This window comes from Mirounga angustirostris, unplaced genomic scaffold (genome assembly GCF_029215605.1).
Source record: "Mirounga angustirostris isolate CCGP_5_RB_7025 unplaced genomic scaffold, mMirAng1.0.hap1 SCAF_9, whole genome shotgun sequence".
NCBI classification, from domain to species: Eukaryota; Metazoa; Chordata; class Mammalia; order Carnivora; family Phocidae; genus Mirounga; species Mirounga angustirostris.
Window position 1 is genome coordinate 63,420,722 of NW_026991717.1, and position 20,543 is coordinate 63,441,264.

The 20,543-nt window shown below is 40.4% G+C and overlaps 1 protein-coding gene across 1 annotated transcript; it reads left to right on the top strand.

Annotated features, from left to right (window-relative positions):
* Positions 1 to 2,826: 2,826 nt before the first annotated feature.
* Positions 2,827 to 19,672, top strand: LOC123862115 (fibrous sheath-interacting protein 1-like). Its single transcript, XM_054513929.2, has 5 exons — positions 2,827 to 3,163; positions 8,995 to 9,127; positions 14,949 to 15,129; positions 18,904 to 19,058; positions 19,667 to 19,672. Exons 2-5 carry the CDS (start codon positions 9,002 to 9,004, stop codon positions 19,670 to 19,672), a joined length of 468 nt encoding a protein of 155 aa, XP_054369904.1. The 5' UTR covers positions 2,827 to 3,163; positions 8,995 to 9,001.
* The last annotated feature ends 871 nt before the right edge of the window (positions 19,673 to 20,543 follow it).

The following is a 20,543-nucleotide window of genomic DNA, read 5'->3' on the forward strand; positions in this document are numbered from 1 at the left end:
GAGAATCTTAAACAGGCTCCGTGCCCAGCGCGGAGCCTGACACGGAGCTTGATCCCACAACCCTGAGATCACGACCTGAGCCGAAATCAAGAGTCAGATGCTTAACCAAATGAGCCAGCCAGGCGCCCCCGGGGATTATTATTTTGATATAGGGTGGTCAGGAAAGACCCACCTGAGGAAGCAGACACCTGAGGGAAGAGAGGAAGTGAGTCATAGGGATAGTAGGGTAACTGTATTCCCGGCAGAGGAAGCAGAGGGCTGGTGTGTGTGTGTGTGTGTGTGTTTTCCTCCAAGAGTATTCCATCTTGGAGGAACAACAAGGAGTATTTCCAAATTCCCAACATAGTAATCTTTGGGACGCAGAAATGAGAAATCAAAGCTGCCCGCAGTTCTCAAAACCTTAAGTTATTCTTAAAATATTTTCAGCCTTCTTCATATTTTTGTTATCGTGCTATCTGAATTATTTTTTTAAAAAGATTTTATTTATTTGAGAGAGAGAGAGCGAGCCTGGGGGAAGGGGCAGAGGGAGAGAGAATCCTGAAGCAGACTCTATGCTGAGCATGGAGCCCGACTTGGGGCTCGACCTCACAACCTGAACCAAATCGATCATGACCTGAACCAAAACCAAAGAGTCGGATGCTGAACTGACTGAGCCACCCAGGGGCCCCCTGAATCATCTTTTAAAAGCATTTGTAGGTGATGCTCGCTTCGGCAGCACATATACTAAAAGCATTTGTAGGTGTTTACAAGAACTGTAGCCTTTAGCAAATATTTCAAATACTGGAGAACACAGAGAACGTCATTGGATACCATTTGAATAGGGTAACATACAAATTTTCAAGCAAGGCTAACAGCACTTCACCGAATCACAGGTGGGAAATTGCCAATTTAAGGACTTATTTTTGAGTCAAAACTTACTATTTCTTGGAACACCACTCATAGAGTTTGTATAAAGTATACAGTGAGGATCAACTTGTTAATATTTATTTTATTTGCAAGAATGACTCACCGTTAGCGGCGGCCATGGCCAGGAAAACACACTTAGAACATGGCACCAGCTCCCAGCAAGACCGACCAATCTGACTGTGACTGCATCTCTCCCATGTGCTCCAATCCATGTTTCCAGAATGTTGCCCTCAACTTCTGACACAGCGAAAGCTTTTGCTTTCGACTTGACATCAGTGGATTTCTTCAGTAACATCTTTATGTTGATTGATAAAGTTTAATTCTCATAGGAGGATTAGAATACCTTTTCCATTTTTCCTGATTTCTCAACTATTTTTTTTTAAAAATTTAGAAACACACAAATTTCCTGATCAGTGCTGGGAAGAAATTCCTGTGCAGAAACACTAACAAGGAGGACAGTGAGGCTGGAGCAAAGTTTACCCAAGAGAGGGTGGTAGGACTAGAGTCTGAGAGTAAACAGAGGGCCTGGTCCTTTAGGATCTGTGGGCATTGTAAGGGCTCTGCAGGGTACGGGCAACCATGGAGAGTCCTGAGCAGAGGAGTGACATGGTTTGACTTCAGTTTGAAGGCATCATTCAGGCTGCTGTTTGAAAGTAGTAGGGGCAAGGAAGGCAACAATGAGGAAGGAGGTTGTTGCCAAAATCTAGGTGAGAGATGATGGCAGTATGGACCAGAAGGGAAGCATGGAAGGTGCTAAGAGGTAGTTAGATTCTGGGTATGTTTTAAATGTAAAGCTGATAGGATTTATAACAAATTGATTGTAGACCGTGAGGGGAAGAGGAATTGAGGACAACTTCAAGGTTCTTGGTCTGAGTCTGGCAGGATGGAGTTACCATTTACTGAGATAGATAAGGGGGTGGGGTGGGAGTGGGGGTGACTGTGGAGAGGTTTGTTTTTTGACATGTTTCAAGATGCTTCTTACATCTAAGTAGAGACTTCTCAATAGTCGGTCAAATAAAAGTGGAGTTCAGGGGAGAAGTCTGGGTTGGAGATCGAAACACAGGATTTAGCAGTATATGGATGGCATTTACAGCCAGGATTTTAAACCCAGTTTTTATTTTTTATTTATTTATTTTTTAAAAAAGATTTTATTTATTTATTTGACAGAGAGAGACACAGCGAGAGAGGGAACACAAGCAGGGGGAGTGGAAGAGGGAGAAGCAGGCTTCCTGCTGAGCAGGGAGCCCGATGTGGGGCTCGATCCCAGGACCCTGGGACCATGACCTGAGCCGAAGGCAGACGCTTAACGACTGAGCCACCCAGGCGCCCTAAACCCAGTTTTTAAACCACTACCCTAGATTGTAGCTGTGGTTCCCCGAGCAACTCATTTCCCCTTTGTCTTTTTATTTCACTGAAAAACACTTAAAGAATACATATCTTATCTACCTAACATAATGAGGCTAAAGGGGCTGTGTATGGGAAAATGCCTTGAAAGCTGTAAAGTGCTGTCCGTACTAGAAAGCAGATACTTGATGGTACCGAGGATGAAGAAAATCAGCTGGGGGACCCATGGAAACAGTCTTCATGCGGTGAAGATGGGAGAATCCACAAAAAAAGAAGTGCAAATAAAAAATCATTGCTCTTTTGGACTGTAGCCCAATCTTGCAAAAGTACTATTTTTTATTTACGTGGAATTCAAAATATAGCAAGAACTTCAAATACATCATCTTTTCGAGCTGTACAACAATCTTGTGAGGAAGGAATTATTATTCCCATTTTACAGAGGAGGAAACTGAGGTCAGAGAGGATGCCAGACCTACAGAGCATATCAATGGTAGAGAGCCACATAAGCATCCAGGCGCCCTCCTTTCGAGTTCAATGTAAATACGAACAACCCTTTCCCCAGCCACACCGTCCTCAGGAAGACCGAGGAGACAGTAGGGCTGCCCCAGCTCGCGAGGCTCCAACAGCGCTCCTCGCCGCCCCCGGCCCCCACACCTTATTTCAGCATGGTACAGCCCTTTTCTCTTATCGCGAGACTGGAGGCGTAGTGCTTCTGGTTGCCGAGGGAACAGCGTTCCTGGAGGCAGGAGGGCTTTGGACGCGCAGCTTGGTCCCCCTCCAGAGAAGTTGTGGTGGCGGGAAAGACCCCAACCCTTTGGGGGACAGGGGGTGACGCTGAGTATCAGCGGTGCGCTTCTGCGCCCGTCAATGATCTGCCGACTGGCGACTGCCTCCCGGAGTTTCCGCCGGGAAGGTAAGGCACCGCACCTGTTAGGACCCCACCTCTATCGTCCCGCGACCTGACGCGGCGTGAGCGGGGCGGAGTCGCGTGTGGGACCGCAGAGGGGCTGTCAGGAAGAGGAGCTGGGCCAATGAGAGGGCGGGGCGGAGTCGTGTCAGGCTGCTGGGCCTGGAGACTGGCTGTTAGGGCGAAGGGGCAGGGCCAGTAGGGGGCGGGCTCAGCCGGGGTGGGCGGGGCTTGGGAGGGAGCCGGCCTGCCCAATTGGGACAGAGGCGTCTTCCTCTACGGAGACTGTCGCCAGCATTTCCACATTCCTGACCTTAGGACCTTCTATCAGGGAAGATAGAAGGTCCTACTGTCCTGTGCTTTCTTGGACTTTAAGATCTAAAACTTACATTAAAAGGGGCGCCTGGGTGGCCAGTCGTTAAGCGTCTGCCTTCGGCTCGGGTCGTGATCCCAGGGTCTTGGGATCGAGCCCCGCATCGGGCTCCCTGCTCCGCGGGGAGCCTGCTTCTCCCTTTTGTATTCCCTGCTTGTGTTCCCTCTCTCGTTGTGTCTCTTTCTGTCAAAAAAAAATAAATAAATAAAATATTAAAAAAAAACCCTTACATTAAAAATTAATCGCCAGTCATTTGAAATAGACCGTAAATAGCAAAGGATGCGAATAGGTATTTGGGGGGGGGGGGGGAGAAGGTGGCCAGTAAACATTTGGTTGCAGACTCAACTTATCTCGTAATTAAAGAAATGTAAATCAGACTCACAGATATCTTTGACACTTACCAGACTGACAAAGATGGAAAAGCTTTGATGATAACCAGATTGACCCTAGGCCGGAATGGGGAAAGAGGCACTTTGATCACACACTATTGACAGTGTAATTTGGTACAACCTTTTTGGTGGACAATGTGGCGTCCTACCAAAAGTTGAAAGGCAAGTATTCTTTGACTCAGTGTAGTTTATCATCTACGTATATATTTTGTTTAGCATCACTAAACAAAGATTCACACAAAGAGCTTAACTTAAAATTGTGTGTGCCATTTGTGTGTGTTTGTGTTGGGGAGGAGTAGGTAGGTATAAAGGATAAAAGTTTGCATATGCCTAAAAAAAGTGAGATTCCCCAAGTCTATTAACAGTGGTTCTTGGGGTGAGGAAAATTTTGACTTTTTTTTTTTTTTAAAGATTTATTTATGAGAGAGAGAGCATGCATAGGGAGAGAGACAGAGGGAGAGAATCTTCAAGCAGACTCCCGGGAGGGGGAGCCCGACTTGGGGCTCATCCCCTGACCATGAAATCATGACCTGAGCCAAAACCAAGAGTCCAACGCTCAACCGACTAAGGCACCCAGGCACCCTGGAAATTTTGACTTTAAGAAGTTTTACATTCTTCTATATAATTTGACTTTTTGCTTCTCACGGGCAAGTATTTCTTACATAATAAATATATAAAATAAAAAAAACTAACATAAAATAACTTTTAGACATTAAAACCATGAAAATAAATATAATTCCATTTTTTTAAAAGGTTGGCTATTTATTATTACTAAACAGAGGAGGATTCATTTTCTTTCAATTCTTCCTTTCATCCAAAAATACCAGATTATGGCAGCCATGTGTCCCCATTTTGGTTTTAAATGATCTGTGGTGATTGCATTTCTTATAAGCCTGTATGAAAAAGTTTATTTTTTATTTTTATTTTTTAAAGATTTTTATGTATTTGACACAGAGAGAGACAGCATAAGCAGGGGGAGTGGCAGAGGGAGAAGAAGTTTCCCCGCTGAGCAAGGAGCCAGCTGTGGGACTTGATCCCAGGACCCCGGGATCATGACCTGAGCCGAAGGCAGATGCTTAACTGACTGAGCCACCCAGGCACCCCTGAAAAAGTTAAATTAATCTTGTTTGAAATGAATGTTATAAAAAGTTGGTATGTGTTAGTAGTGATTTGTTACAATTTAGAATCTGGTCATATATATCATCTGCTTAATGGAATATCATGAACTAAATAATGTTTTATTTTTGAAATACTTTTAATGCAATAAGAAAATGCTTCATCATGTGATGTTAAGTGAGAAATATATGAGTCCAATTTTGGTGGAAACACACAGAGCAATAATGGATAAGAGATATGCCAAAGAGGGGTGCCTGGGGGGCTCAGTTGGTTAAGTGACTGTCTTCAGCTCAGGTCATGATCCCAGAGTCCGGGGATTGAGCCCCACATCGGGCTCCCTGCTCAGCAGGGAGTCTGCTTCTCCCTCTGCCCTTCACCCCACTCATGCTCTCTCTTTCACTCTCGTTCTCTCTCAAATAAATAAATAAAATCTTAAAAAAATATGCCAATGGTGTTTAGCTCAGCGTGGTAAATATTGGGTGATTTTTATTTATTTTTGAATACACTTTAATATATTCTAGACATTTTCCTACAATAAATAAATAAATTATGAATTCAAGATGTACTTATTAGAAAATCAGAAAATACATATAAGCGAAAGATAAAATAAAAGACCAAGAACAGGGGTGACTCAGTTGGTTAAGCGTCTGCCTTCAGCTCAAGTCATGATCTCAGGGTCATGGGATCAAGCCTTACACTGGGCTCCCTGCTCAGCAGGGAGCCTGCTTCTCTTTCTCCTTCTGCTGCTGCTCCCCCTGCTTGTGTTCTCTCTCTCTCTCTCTCTATATATCAAATAAATAAATAAAATCTTTCAAAAAAAAAAAAAGACCAAGAACATCCATGAACCCACCAATCCAGAAGAACCCACCTCTGTTACTTCTCTGGTTTGTTACCATCTTTCAGGTCCCTTTGTGTATATTTCTTTAATTAGAGAATTGAACTCTTTTTTTTTTTTTTAGCAAGATATCGACATTTAGGATGATATTTTCTTTCTTTTCCTTTTTTTGGATATTTTCTTTCTTTCCTTCTTTCTCCTCTCCCTCCCCCCTTCTTTCTTTCTTTGCCTATGTAGAAAAAAGTAATGGATAAAGGGCATTGAATTAGGATCTTATAGATGTATTTTCAATATTTAAGAAGAACTCTCAATAGCCACATAGAAATTCCACAAGAAAAAACATTGTCAAGGAAAGTAATCAAATGATAATAAAATACTTATAATGACAGAAGCACTAAATGTTAATTTAACTAAATACTATGCCATAACTATATTGAGTGTATGTGGGGAGGAGTGAATTCCTCTGTGTGAATTCCTTGTTTATGCCCTTAGCCAGTTTTCTATTGGAATGTTTCTTTTTCTTACAGATTGGTAAGATTTCCTTAAATATGTAAATTCATTAACCTTTTGTGTATCATATAACCTTTTGTGTTGCATATATTTTCCCTAGTTTCTCAGGTGCCTTTTAGCTTAATTTAGAGTTCTTTGTGTTTGTTTGTTTGTTGACATTCAAGAGCATTAAATGTTATGTGATCAAATCTGTTAGTCTCTTCCTTTTTGATTTATGCTCTTGGTGTTATCTTTAGTAAGTCATTAACTTACTACGTAAATTATTTTTATATTTCCTTTCAGTCCCTTGGAGATTTCTTATTTTACATTTATTTATTATTTTAAAAATTAATTTTTACTTTTATTAAAGTAGTATAATAAAAAATGTCAAACTCTACTATAACATTTACAATAGAAGAAAAGAGAAGCAATTCCTAGTCTCACTCTCCAGAGGCAACCATCCTGAACTTGTAAATATAATGCTTATTTTTTGGCTTTATCAATTTTTGGGCATTCTCTTTGATTTCCTATTAAGACAGATTAGATATTTTATACTACCTCTCCTTTTATGTACTCCTGCCCAGATACACTCAATACAAGTAAGGCGCAGTATTTGGTTAAATCATTTAGTGCTTCTGTCATTATAAGTATTTAATTATCATTTGATTACTTTCTTTGACAATGCTTTATTTTTCTTGTGGAATTTCTATGTGGCTATTGAGATTTCTTCTTAACCATTGAAAATACATCTGTAAGATCCTAATTCAATGCCCTTTATCTATTACTTTTTTCTACATAGGCAAAATCATAAGATTGTCAGTTATATCCCCACCGAGCCTGGGAACTGTATTTTATTTAATTTATTATTTTCAGGAACAAATATAATAGAAGAGACCTATTTCTAAAGCAAATTGAAAGATTTCTGGAGCCTTTTAGATGATCCATGTCATTGACGGTTCTCTGTGCTTCTTCTCCCTTTACTGACAAGTATTATACCAGCTCTGCAAATGCTTCCATCTCATTGCTCCCTCTGTAAGCTATAAGTCTCCCTTGACAGGCTGCTCAGGGCATTTACAAGACTTTTGGCCTTTTGGTGACTTATGCTTTTTGATTGTGACGTGATGGGCCACGGTGATCCGTCATCCCACAATAATAATGTCAGCGCCTTCCTGAGTGAGCCCGAATGCTTTTGCAGAGTTTGAATAATGCTGAGATCAATGCCTTTTTCATTTGCTAAGATGGAAAGAGTTGACCTACTGGTCCCTTAAGCATCAGCTTTGGCACACTGAATGGTTGGAGGCCAAATCATATTATCCCTCTGTGTGCCTTGGAGGGATGTTCGTGCTTCCTCCTGTATCCAAAACTTCCTTGGACTCTGCCTCTGCTTTCAAAAAAAGAAAGAAAGATGAGTCATTTTGTAGGGTAAAAAAAGGACATTGTTTACACTCACTGGGGCCAGAGGCAATTGTTTTTCCTCTTTCTGTTATGAGACAAATGGTTTAATTCATAATTAATAGAAATTTAGAGAAATTATGAAATTTAGGGAAGGATTGTTGGAAGATCCATTTACATGTAAAGCTAAGTATGAGAAGGCAAAATCTGGAATTCTCCCTATTTCTTCCATTTTTCTCAGCATGCATGATACCCGAGCATTACTGAGCAGATCTGGAATAGTCCTGATCTAGGGCACAGTTTGGAAGGATCAAGGTGCCTGCAGTGCCCAAGTTCTCCCACTAGTTTAAACCATCCTGCCTAATAATCCTTGCTTCAGAAAACAGCACTGGGAATAGGGAGCCAGAGGGGTGACAGGCCTGTGGATGGTGTCACACGAAAAATAGGAATTGGCAATTTGGGGCCAGATAGTAAGGGTGTGTCCTCTAGCAGAGAAAGTATGTTTTGTTTTCTTGTTTCTTTCTTTCTTTCTTTTTTTTTTTTTTTAAGATTTTATTTATTTATTTGACAGAGAGCACAAGCAGGGGGAGCAGCAGAGGGAGAGGGAGAAGCAGACTCCCCACTGAGCAGGGAGCCCGATGTGGGGCTCGATCCCAGGACCCTGAGATCATGACCTGAGCTGAAGGCAGACGCTTAACGGACTGAGCCACCCAGGCACCCCTTGTTCTCTTGTTTCTGAGGGTGAAGTAGAATCATGGGTTTTTTTTTTTTTAAAGATTTTATTTTTATTTATTTGGCAGAGAAAGACACAGCGAGAGAGGAAACACAAACGGGGAGTGGGAGAGGGAGAAGCAGACTCCCTGCCGAGCAGGGAGCCCGATGTGGGACTCGATCCCAGGACTCCAGGATCATGACCTGAGCCGAAGGCAGTCGCTTAACCAACTGAGCCACCCAGGCGCCCAGTAAATGTTTCTTTTTGAGGCGCAGGAAGCCCCTGAGATAGCAGTCACTCTGAATTCTTTTTTAACCACTCTCCGAATCTAACATCCTGGTCAGAATGTTTTCCACCTGTAGTGACATAAAATCCCTGGACACAGACGTCTTTTGGTGAAATTAGGATACTGTGACTTTGGTGGCAATATAATCCTTATTTAACAAAGATTCTGGGTTAATTGCGCACTAACTCTAATGACACATGTAAGCATACAGGTCATAACTTGCTTTAATTTCTTGTTTGTTTCAGGATATCAATGGATATTATAAAGGGGAACTTAGATGGAATTTCAAAACCAGCCTCAAATTCAAGAACACGTCCTGGGAGCAGAGGTTCAAATACTTCTTTGGAGGTGCTCTCACCGGAACCAGCATCCTTCAAGGTACTTTTGCTGTTTAGAAATGATTTCAAGTCCTTCTCCTGAACTCTAGCATTTGGTAAACCAAAGCTGTTGTTAATATCCCACTTAAAGGTTCCTCTTTAGAGGGTATGTTCTGGGAGCACTCATAGATTTCTTCTCGGATTTTACTTTAGATCATTTAATATGAAAATTCTGTGTTCTTCTTTACCTCCTTCTCTCCCTCCCTCTTTTGTTTTTGTTTTTGTTTTTGGAGTATGGCTTATTTGTTCACGGTTGTACTTTGCTAATGCTCATTTGTAAATTTTTCTTTTTCATAAAAAATCTTTGTATTCCAATATCTACTATGCCGCCATTGACTCTTAATATGAAAAAGGTTCAGTAATTAAAAAAAAAAAAGTTTGGGTCAAAGACCATGTGGTATATATTTAGTAGGTACCTTACCTGGCCTGACTTCCTTTTCTTTTCTTTAGTAGTCTCTTTTTCTTTTCCTAAATTATCTAAACCTGATGTTTTTTAAGGAATCAGTTGTTTTAAAAATATTAATTTATTTTAGAGAGCGAGAGAGAGAGTGCACTAGCAGGAGGGGCAGAGGATGAAGGAGAGGGAATCTCAAGCAGACTCCCCACTGAGTGTAGGAGCCAGATGCCGGGCTCCATCTCACGACCCTGAGCCGAAACCAAGAGTCAGATGCTTAACCAACTGTGCCATCCAGGTGCCCCAGAAATCAGTTTTTCCGTCAGCGGTATGGGACTATTTGTTTTAAGCTTGTGGCAAACAAAAATTTGAAACCTTATGGTGAAAAAAATCTTTTCAAGTTTATGAATCCATGCTCATTTATTCTTTTGATTTCTGGACTAGAGTCTATATTTAGAGTGTTATGATTTAGTGCAGGAAATAGAAAGCACTCTGGGCATTTCCAGCAGATGGGGATTGAATACCAGAAGTTCAGTTTCTCAGAATCAGTGGACGGCCAGAGGGAAAGGAAATCATGGGAGGGGACTTCCCTTGGATTGTTGGTTCGTAGGTTACATCTCCGTGACCGAAATAAAAAAGCTGCCTTCTACACTGCCACCAGTCCCTCAGAACTACAAAACTGGTGACTAGACATACAGAGATGACTGCCTTTGGTATTTCTTGCCAACTTCCTATCAGGAGCTTGGGAAGATGGCTTCTACTTCATGTCTGCAGGCTAAATCTTGTGCAGATGTGTAACTATAAGTAGCTTGTTAAAATCCCAGGTCTAGCTCAGCTCTCTGTTTTGTTTCATCTAATCCTGCATCATTACTGTGTGTTAACTCTTGTTAGTTGTGTAATAATTTTTGATATCTGGTAGGATGTATCTCCCCATCTTACTCTTTTTCTAGAACCGTCTTCGCTATTCTTGGCTTTTTGTTCTTTCTGTATATTAGATTGGTTTTTCAAGTCTTGTGAAAATTGCTCTTGGGGTTTTGACTGAAATTGCTTTGAATTTATAGGTTAATTTGGAGAGTTTCTAACTTTATGATACTAAATCTTATTTATTAACATTGTATCTCATTGACTTGTTTCTTTTTTCTTTTTTTTGGTGGGCAGCAAAGCAACATTTATTAAGCGATAGTACAGAGCTCCCAAAGAGGGAGGGGACCCAAGAGGGTTGCCCTCATTGACTTGTTTCTAATTTAAAAATATACATACTGTAAAATTACTTTTTTGTTTTTTACTTATCTGTTTTAAAAAAAGATTTTATTTATTTATTTGAGAGAGAACGAGCATGAGTGGGGTGAGGGGCAGAGGGACAAGCAGAATCTCCGCTGAGTGAGGAGCCCAATGTGGGGCTTGATCCCAGGACCCTGAGATCATGACCTAAGCCAAAGTCAGACGCTTAACCAACCAAGCCACCCAGGCATCCCAAAATTTACTCTTTTTAGTGTACAGTTATGAGTTTGGGAAATGTGTAGAGTGATACCATCACAATAAAGATATAGGACAGTTCTATCACCCCTCAAAAATTTCTTCATGCTACCCCTTTGTCCTTATTCAGTCTCTCCTACTTTTTAGTGTTAATTATTATGCATAGTGTATTATTAATTTCAGAGGTACAGTTCAGTGATTCATCAGTTACATATAACACCCAATGCTCATTACATCACGTACCCTCCTTAATGCCCATCACCCTGTTATCCCATCCCCCCACTGACCTCCTCCCCAGCATCCCTCAATTTGTTTTCTATGATTAAGTCTGTTATGGTTTGTCTCCCTCTCTGATTTCATATTATTTTATTTTTCTCTCTCTTCCCCTATGAGCCTGTGTTTTGTTTCTTAAATTCCACATATGAGTGAAATCGTACGATAATTGTCTTTCTCTGACTTACTTTGCTTAGCATAATATCCTCTAGTTCCATCCACGTTGTTGCAAATGGTAAGATTTCATTTTTTGATGGCTGCATAATATTCCACTGTGTGTATGTATGTATGTATGTATATATATATATCACCTGTTCTTTATCCATTCATCTGTTGATGGGCATCTGGGCTCTTTCCATAGTTTGGCTATTTCAATTTCCCCTACTCTTAATCCTGGAAACTCCTGATCTATTCTCTACCTATTGTTTTTCTTTTTCCAGAGAGTCATATGAATAGAATTAAAAAGTATGTAGCTTTTGAGTCTGGCTTTGCCTGTTGGCACAGTGCATTTGAGACTCTGTATTGTTATATATATCAATAGTTCACTCCTTTTTACTGATGAGTGGTGTTCCATTGTGTGGGTGTTCCACAGTTTGTTTATCCATTCACATGTTAAGGAACATTTGGATTGTTTGCAGGTTTTGGTGATTATGAAGAAAGCTGCTATTAATATTTGTATACTGATTTTTTTGGGGGGAAGTAGTTTTTTATTTTTCTTGGGTAAATACCTAGGAGTTGGATTGCTGGGTTGTATGGTAAGTATATGTTTAACTAAAAGAAACTGCAAAACTGTTTTCTGTTCCCATGAGAAATATGAGAGTTCCAGTGCTCTGCATTTTCACCAGCAGTTGATAGTGTTAGTTTTTTTTTTAAAAAAGCTATTCTCAGGGCGCCTGGGTGGCTCAGTCATTAAGCGTCTGCCTTCGGCTCAGCTCACGACCCCAGGGTCCTGGGATTGAGCCCCGCGTCGGGCTCCCTGCTCAGCGGGAAGCCTGCTTTTCCCTCTCCCACTCCCCCTGCTTGTGTTCCCTCTCTCGCTGTCTCTCTCTCCCTGTCAAATAAATAAATAAATAAAATCTTTAAAAAGAAAAGAAAAATTCTCAGCCATTGTTTTTCAAATGTTTCTAATATTGCCTCCTTTTTTTCCCTTGCATCATCCTGAAAGTCATATTAAATGTCTGTTGAAATTTTCCCTTCTATACTTTATGTCTCTTACCTTCTTTTTAATATTTTCTATTCATTTCTTTCTCTGTGCTTTATCCTGGGAATTTTTAACACATATTTTTAAATTTTTGAATTCTTTCTTACACGATGTCAAATCTACTCTTTAATCCATTGAATTTTTATTTTTATTATTTTTTATTTTTTTAAAGATTTTATTTATTTATTTGATATATATGTAGAGAGAACACAAGCAGGGGGAGTGGTAGGCAGAGGGAGAAGGAGGCTCACCGATGAGCAGAGAGCCCGATGTGGGGTTTGATCTCAGGAGCCTGGGATCATGACCTGAATCGAAAACAAATGCCCAACCATCTGAACCCCCCAGGCATCCCTAATCCATCGAATTTTTATTATTTGTTTATTTATTCTTAAAGATTTTATTTATTTGTTTGACAGAGACATAGCGAGAGAGGGAACACAAGCAGGGGGAATGGGAGAGGGAGAAGCAGGCTTCCCGCTGAGCAGGGAGCCCGATGTGGGGCTCAATCCCAGGACCCTGGGATCATGAGCTGAGCCAAAGGCAGACGCTTAACGACTGAGCCACCGAGGTGCCACTCCATCGAATTTTTAAAGTTAATGATACATTTTTAATTTCTGGAAGCTCTTTTTAGTTTATTTCCAAATAAACTAAAGATGGTTGGTGCTAATGGAGTGGGGAGCTATGGGTAAAATTATAAAATGGGCAAAGTTTGCCTTTTATTCTCCAGTTTCATCTTTTTGCTTCATTTCTTCCTGCTCATTCTAAGAGGATCATATGGGATGATATATATGAAAGGTCTTTTTGTGTCCTGAAGTGTGTTATTATCCAAGTATATTGCTAATATCTAGTTATGTTTTATATATTCTGTATTCCCCTATATAAAAACCATTCTCTGGGGAAGGGCGGCCAAATTCATTTATGCCAAGATAGAAATAACCGACAGGGCTCATGTGATCTCTGCCAGCAATTTCAGCATTTTCACAGAACTATATAGCCTAAAGGATTTACTGGGTATCATGGCATAGAAGGCTTTAACCCGGCCTTTCACAGAAGTGTGTTTTTGAACAGGGCATCCTCTTTAACACCTCCAAGATTACACAGAGGAGGCATTGTTTTGCTTGTTTATAGGTTAGGCCTCCACTGGTTTCATTCTACACTGGCTCTGTTTTCTTCTTTGTTAAATCAGCGTAGTCATGTCTATAGCATAGCGTCACTGTGAGCAGGGAATGAGGCAGAGTGTGGAAAGTATTTAGCCCAGGGCCTGCCCGGTATTAATTCCTCAGGAAATGTTGGCTCTGAGGATTATCCCACTGACTCGGCTCAGTTCTGCTGGGGCTTACATCCTAGTCCAGGTGAACAGAGATGCTCACGTGCAGCCCTGTGTCCCTGGAGCTTAATTCTCCACACCAGCCCCTTCTGCCCTGGCGATTCACAAGGGGGCACAGATTACCGTGGCTGAGAGTTGACCACGTGGGTGCAGAGAGAACAGAAAACCCTCCAAAGGCTGGATTCCTCCATTGGGAGGGGAAAGGTGTTCCTCCCAGAAGCGGCTGACTCTCTCTCTCTCTCTGACGTTTTGCCTCTCTCTTGGGCCGAATTCACTTCCACTGTGACTCTCACTGCCACTCGCAGCTGTCAGGGCACTACGATCCCTGTTTCTTTTCCTGATGCAGCCATGGGTGTCTTTTCTTGTTCTCTCAGGAAAACACAGCTGCCCCCAACTGCTGTTTTCAAAATGAGCCTTGCTAAAATAGAAAAAGAAACCAAAATGAAATAGAAAAACTGTGAATAGCATAAAAATAATCACCAAAGCACAGGGTTCTGACTTGAAGAATCTCATTAGAAACACATCTCTGTTCAGACTCTTGGCTTTTCAACTCTTCAATAGCCACACATGGCTAGTGGCCCTCGAATGGGACAGCATAGCTCTAGACCTCTGACTCTCCATCCGAGTGTAAGCTCAGGGAGCAGGCACCATCATGCCTCATCTCCAGAGCTGGCAGACAATGGTTCCTTTTGGGACTGATTCCTGACCCTTCTCCACATTGCTGGAAATTGCTGGAGAATGGGGCATATCTCTTTGGTGCAAATGTTACTAAATTTAGTTGTGTAGTTAAATTATATTCAATTAAAAAGTGTTCTATTTCTAGACTAGTTGAACACTAATGTAAGTATGTGAGGACACACATACACTGCTGTTCAACTAGTCTAGAAATGTAAAGTTTTAAAGAATATATTATTGGGGCACCTGGGTGGCTCAGATGGTTAAGCGTCTGCCTTCGGCTCAGGTTGTGGTTCCAGGGTGCTGGGATCGAGCCCCACGTCCGGCTCCCTGCTCAGCGGGGAGCCTGCTTCTCCCTCTGCTTCTCCCCCTGCTCGTGTGCTCTCTCTCTCTGTGTCTCGAATGAATAAATAAAATCTTTAAAAAAAATAAAGAATATACTAGTTATGAAAACTATTTCTTTGGAAATAATTTAGGTTGATGCTGCAATCAAATTGAACTCTGGTAAAGAGAACTACTCAGACAGCAGTAATGCAGAGGAAAGTAGAAACGATGATGATAAAGGGGAAAAGGATTCTGAGAAACCAAAATTGGCGGAGGATGGATCAGATGAAGATCTGAACTTCATTCACCATCAGACAATCCCTGAATGTTCAGGTAGGATAATCACTAGGTGATTGGTTAATGACAATGACAGATATTATAGTTAAAATATTAGAGTTACATGTGTTTTTTATCTGCTATGTAGAAATAATAGTTAAGAGGCATACCTTTGTGAGCACCGTTCTTTATTTACAATAATGTTGAGTCCTTAAAAACACTTAAAAAATAGTGAAATATGTCATTTAATAAAATTGTTATTGTGGGGGCGCCTGGGTGGCTCAGTCGTTAAGCGTCTGCCTTCGGCTCAGGTCATGATCCCAGGGTCCTGGGATCGAGCCCCGCATCGGGCTCCCTGCTCCGTGGGAAGCCTGCTTCTCCCTCTCCCACTCCCCCTGCTTGTGTTCCCTCTCTCGCTGTGTCTCTCTCTGTCAAAATAAATAAATAAAATCTTAAAAAAAAAATTGTTATTGTGGTCATTTTACGTTAATCAAGTAGGAAGTATTTCTGCATTTTATGACATGATTTATCAATCTTTTTGATGACTAAATTATGCAATAAAATGTATTATGTAATTTATAAATGGCTTCTTAGGGATAATCCCATTTGATCTTTTCTTTTTTTTTAAAGATTGTTTTTTTTTTTTTAATTTTTATTTGACAGGGAGAGAGACAGCAAGAGAGGGAACACAAGCAGGGGGAGTGGGAGAGGGAAAAGCAGGCTTCCCACGGAACAGGGAGCCCGATGCAGGGCTTGATCCCAGGACCCTGGGATCATGACCTGAGCTGAAGGCAGACGCTTAACGACTGAGCCACCCAGGCGCCCTAACTGGCCACTTTTTAATGGGACGCCATTCTTACGCGAAAGAATGACTGACAGACAAACTATTATCATTCAGACTTGGGTATTTGGCAGCCATTTTTTTTTTTTTTTAAGGTGAAATGAGGCTTTTACTTCAAGGAAAATAATTGACAGTATCTTTTGTCAACGATAAAATTTGGGCTTTCAAGTGAAAACTAGAAATTTGGAAAACTTGTGTATGCCATTCCAATACTTAGACTTTTCTGGTAAAATTTGATGACAGAACTAACCAATGAGATTTTTTAAAATATTAAATATTAAATGTGTTAACATTTTGGAGGTCTGCATAATTCAAGGAACCACTATTTTCCAAATGACCAGTGCAGGGTAAAAGATCCATTTAGCATGAAAGATAGATGCATGGGTTTTAATAGAACAAATACAAAAAGCTCACTGATATGGTCACAGATTTCTCATTACAACTACTCTTTAAGAAACTACCCCTTGTCGAATTTTGATGTAGTATCAAAGAAGAGTATCCACAATTATCTGAGAAAGTTATTACATTTCTCCTCCCCTTTCCAAGTATATGTCTTTATGAGGCCAAATTTTCTTCAATTACTCTAAGTGAAACAAGAGATTGCAATAGATTGTACAAACAGATTTGAGAATCTAGATGCCTTTTTTTTTTTTTGAGAATCTAGATGTCTTCTATCAAGCTAGATATTAAAAATTTAAAACAATGCCATTCTTAATAATTTTTTAGAGTATATAGTTATTTGTCATAAAAATGTTGTATTTATGTTAATATGTAATTACTAGTAACATCATTTTTAAATGAATAAATATTTTTTTCAGTTTTGATTTCTAAAATGGTAATTATCAATAGATGTAACATAAACAAAAGCTACTTTGGGTTCTCAATAATTTTTAAGGCTATAAAGGGAAGCTGAGGTCATAAACTTTGAGAACTGCTGACTTAGAGTATGTCTGGGATGAGGTTAGCTCTCAAAGTTGGGCCCAGGAGCCTCAGGATCACAGTTATCAGGAAATGAGGCATTATAGTTGAGATTAGCTGTTGGCCCAGTTTATTTTTATTTTTATTTTTTTTTAAGATTTTATTTATTTGACAGAGAGAGCACAAGCAGAGGGAGAGAGGGGGAGAAGCAGGCTCCCTGCTGAGCAAGGAGCCTGATGTGGGACTCGATCCTGGGACCCCGGGATTATGACCCGGGCTGAAGGCAGCTGCTTAACCGACTGAGCCACCCAGGCGTCCCTGCTGTTGGCCCAGTTTAAAGATTTAATTTATTTTATTTATTTGAGAGAGAGAGAGAGAGAGAGTGCATGTGTGGGCATAAGTGGGGGAGCAGCAGAGGGAGAGGGACAAGCAGACTCCATGCTGAGCGTGGAGCCCAGCTCCCAGATTTGATCTCATGATCCTGAGATCATGACCCAAGTCAAAATCAAGACTCAGACGTCCAACCCACTGAACCACCCCAGGCACCCTGCTGTTGGCCCAGTTTATGCTGTACTTGTTTATACTGTTTCAAAACTGCCTGAGTTCCTTCATGCATGAGTTCCTGCCATATAGACCACCTATGTATATGGAGGCTGAGAGTGTTAGGATTGGCAGTGAGGAACTAGAACTAAAGGCTGTTGCATTTGAAATAAATAGGCAATAAGGTTTGCAGAGCCTCCTTATTAATAAGATCAGTATTCTTTTTGGATAAGCTAATTCCCTTCTGGAAATGTCTCCTTTTCCTTAAAGAGAAAGTGATATACATTATAGAGAAACACACTGCACTCTCTGGATTTTAAAAAGTTGCAAAATTTGCGAACCATGAGAGACGATGGACTCTGAAAAACAAACAGGGTTCTGGGGGTGGGGTGGGAGGATGGGTTAGCCTGGTGGTGGGTATTGAGGAGGGCACATTCTGCATGGAGCACTGGGTGTTGTGCACAAACAATGAATCATGGAACACTTCATCTAAAACTAATGATGTAATGTATGGGGATTAACATAAGAATAAAAAAAAATAATAAAAAAAAAGTTGCAAAATTTGGTCTTTCTTAACAGAATATGCCATTTCTAATGATCTAACCTGGAGTGGCTGAGACTCCAGGTTAGATCATTAGTATATGAGCATTTATGCTCATTGACAGATTATCATCTTTCATAGCCAAGATATGGAAGCAACTCAAGTGTCCATTGATAGATAAATGGTTAAAGAAGATGTGGTATATATTCACACACACACACACAATGGAATATTAGGCAGCCATAATAAGATGAAATCTTGTCATTTGTGACAATATGGATGGACCTAAAAGGTATTATGCTAATTGAAATAAGTCAGATTGAGAAAGACAAATACCATATGATTTTACTTATATGTGGAATCTAAAAAACAAAAATGAATAAACAAACAAAAAAGCAGAATCAGACCTATAAATAAAGAGAAAAAAGTGATAGTTGTCAGAAAGAAAAGGGTATGGGGGATGGGCAAAATGGGTGAAGGGGAGTGGGAAATATAGGCTTCCAGTTATGGAATTAATAAGTCATGGGAATAAAGGGCACAGCATAGGGAATACAGTCAATGGTATTGTTTTATTTTTTTTCCAGTCGATGGCATTGTAATAGCATTATATGGTGACAGATGGTAGCTATACTTTTGGTGAACATACGGCATGTTATAGAGTTTTAAATCACCATGTTGTACACCTGAAACTAATGTAACAGTGTGTGTCAATTATGCTTAAATTAAAAAATTTTTAAAAAGGGAAAAAAAGAAAAGACCCAGTTATTTCAACTGTAAAACAGAGATAAATGTCTATTTCACAGGGTTGTTAGATAATTATATGAAAAAATACATGTGGAAGCACTTTGTAAATCAAGATACATGACACCAATGTTAGTTATTCTCGTGAGCCATAAACATTTGTTGAATGAAAGAACAAATGGTAAACACAAAACAAAACTTTATGGTTGTACTAAACTTCAAGCTCATTCCTACTTTCAACACAATATAGATGAACCCGAATTAAAAGAATTAGATTCTCAACTTCAAGATGCCATTCAGAAGATGAAGAGGCTTGATAAGATATTGGTGAAGAGACAATATAGAGAAAAAGAAATTAAGAAGCAAGGTCTAGACATGAGAATAAAGCTGTGGGAAGAACTTAAGGTAAGAATTGTTTAACCATATGCTGACAAGGAAGAAACAGTTTCCTTTAAGATAAATAAGAAAAGCATGGACTGTGGTCGTATCAGTGTGGTCTGCCTTTATTGATTTATTTTGTGGAAGTAGGACAGTGGTGTGTGTATGTCCATATTGAGGGGGTGGGCGAGGGAGATAGTTCTCTGGAACTGGACAAGGTAACTTAGCAGCATTCCAGATTTCAGGCGCTGCATTGGCCTGTTTGTTTTCCATGACAGCACAGTAGACCTCTCTTCCCAGTGTCAGGCTGGGGTTCCTCCATCTCTGGAACAGAAAGTGATGTGGTGCCTATGTTCGAGTACGTATGTCTGCTTTTTCTTCAGCAAGCTTATAGTTTGGAGATAAATACATAACTATACCAAACATTTAACCCTCTGATGACCATTATTATTTGAGTAAACTTTTGTGACCAGGGAGTGGAGAGTTCACTGTTTCATATGCTGGTCATATGCTGATCTCTGAGACGCTGTAAAGTGCTTGTGGTCTGTGACCATACTCTATTTGCTTCTGTCTCAATACATTTCTAGTGCTCTGTTAATGTTGCTTGGCCTTCTTGGACCTTTTATTCTCTGTAGTATTGAGGGGTGGAAGTTGACCAGATGTTTGCGCTGACTTGATGTATGGCCATTGGCTCATATTTGAACCTTGCCCCTTAAAGGAGAGCACTTTTAAAGTAAGGAGTATTGTAAAAACAGATTGGTTGTTTTTGATAAATTCCTCCTTGATCAGTTGACTGACTTCAAGGAAATTTCCTAGACGATGATATGAATTAATAATGAAGTAATTAAGAATACATTTTTTTTTTTAAGATTTTATTTATTTGACAGAGAGAGACACAGCGAAAGAGGGAACACAGCAGGGGGAGTGGAGAGGGAGAAGCAGGCTTCCCGCGGAGCAGGGAGCCCGATGCGGGACTCGATCCCAGGACTCTGGGATCGTGAGCTGAGCTGAAGGCAGTCGCTTAACCAACTGAGCCACCCAGGCGCCCTTAAGAATACATTTTTACAAGATTCCCAGGCAGACCACGGGCTAGAAAGAAAGCACCATACAAAACGCAGTGCTTTAAACTAGAGAAATGATTTGTGTATATTTTAGCAGACAAAATTAGTCTATCATTTACTCTTATTGAATCTCAAAGCAAATTTTTACTTGTTTAGAAACAAGAATGATAACTGGAGGGGCACCTGGGTGGCTCAGTCGTTAGGCGTCTGCCTTCGGCTCAGGTCATGATCCCAGGGTCCTGGGATCGAGCCCTGCATTGGGCTCCCGGATCAGCAGGAGGCCTGCTTCTCCCTCTCCCACTCCCCCTGCTTGTGTTCCCTCTCTCGCTTTGTCTCTCTCTGTCAAGTAAATAGATAAAAATCTTAAAAAAAAAAAAAAAAAGAATGATAACTGGACCCATAATAAAATACAGCATCAATCTTGAAATGTCTGAAACTGTAATTTGATGAT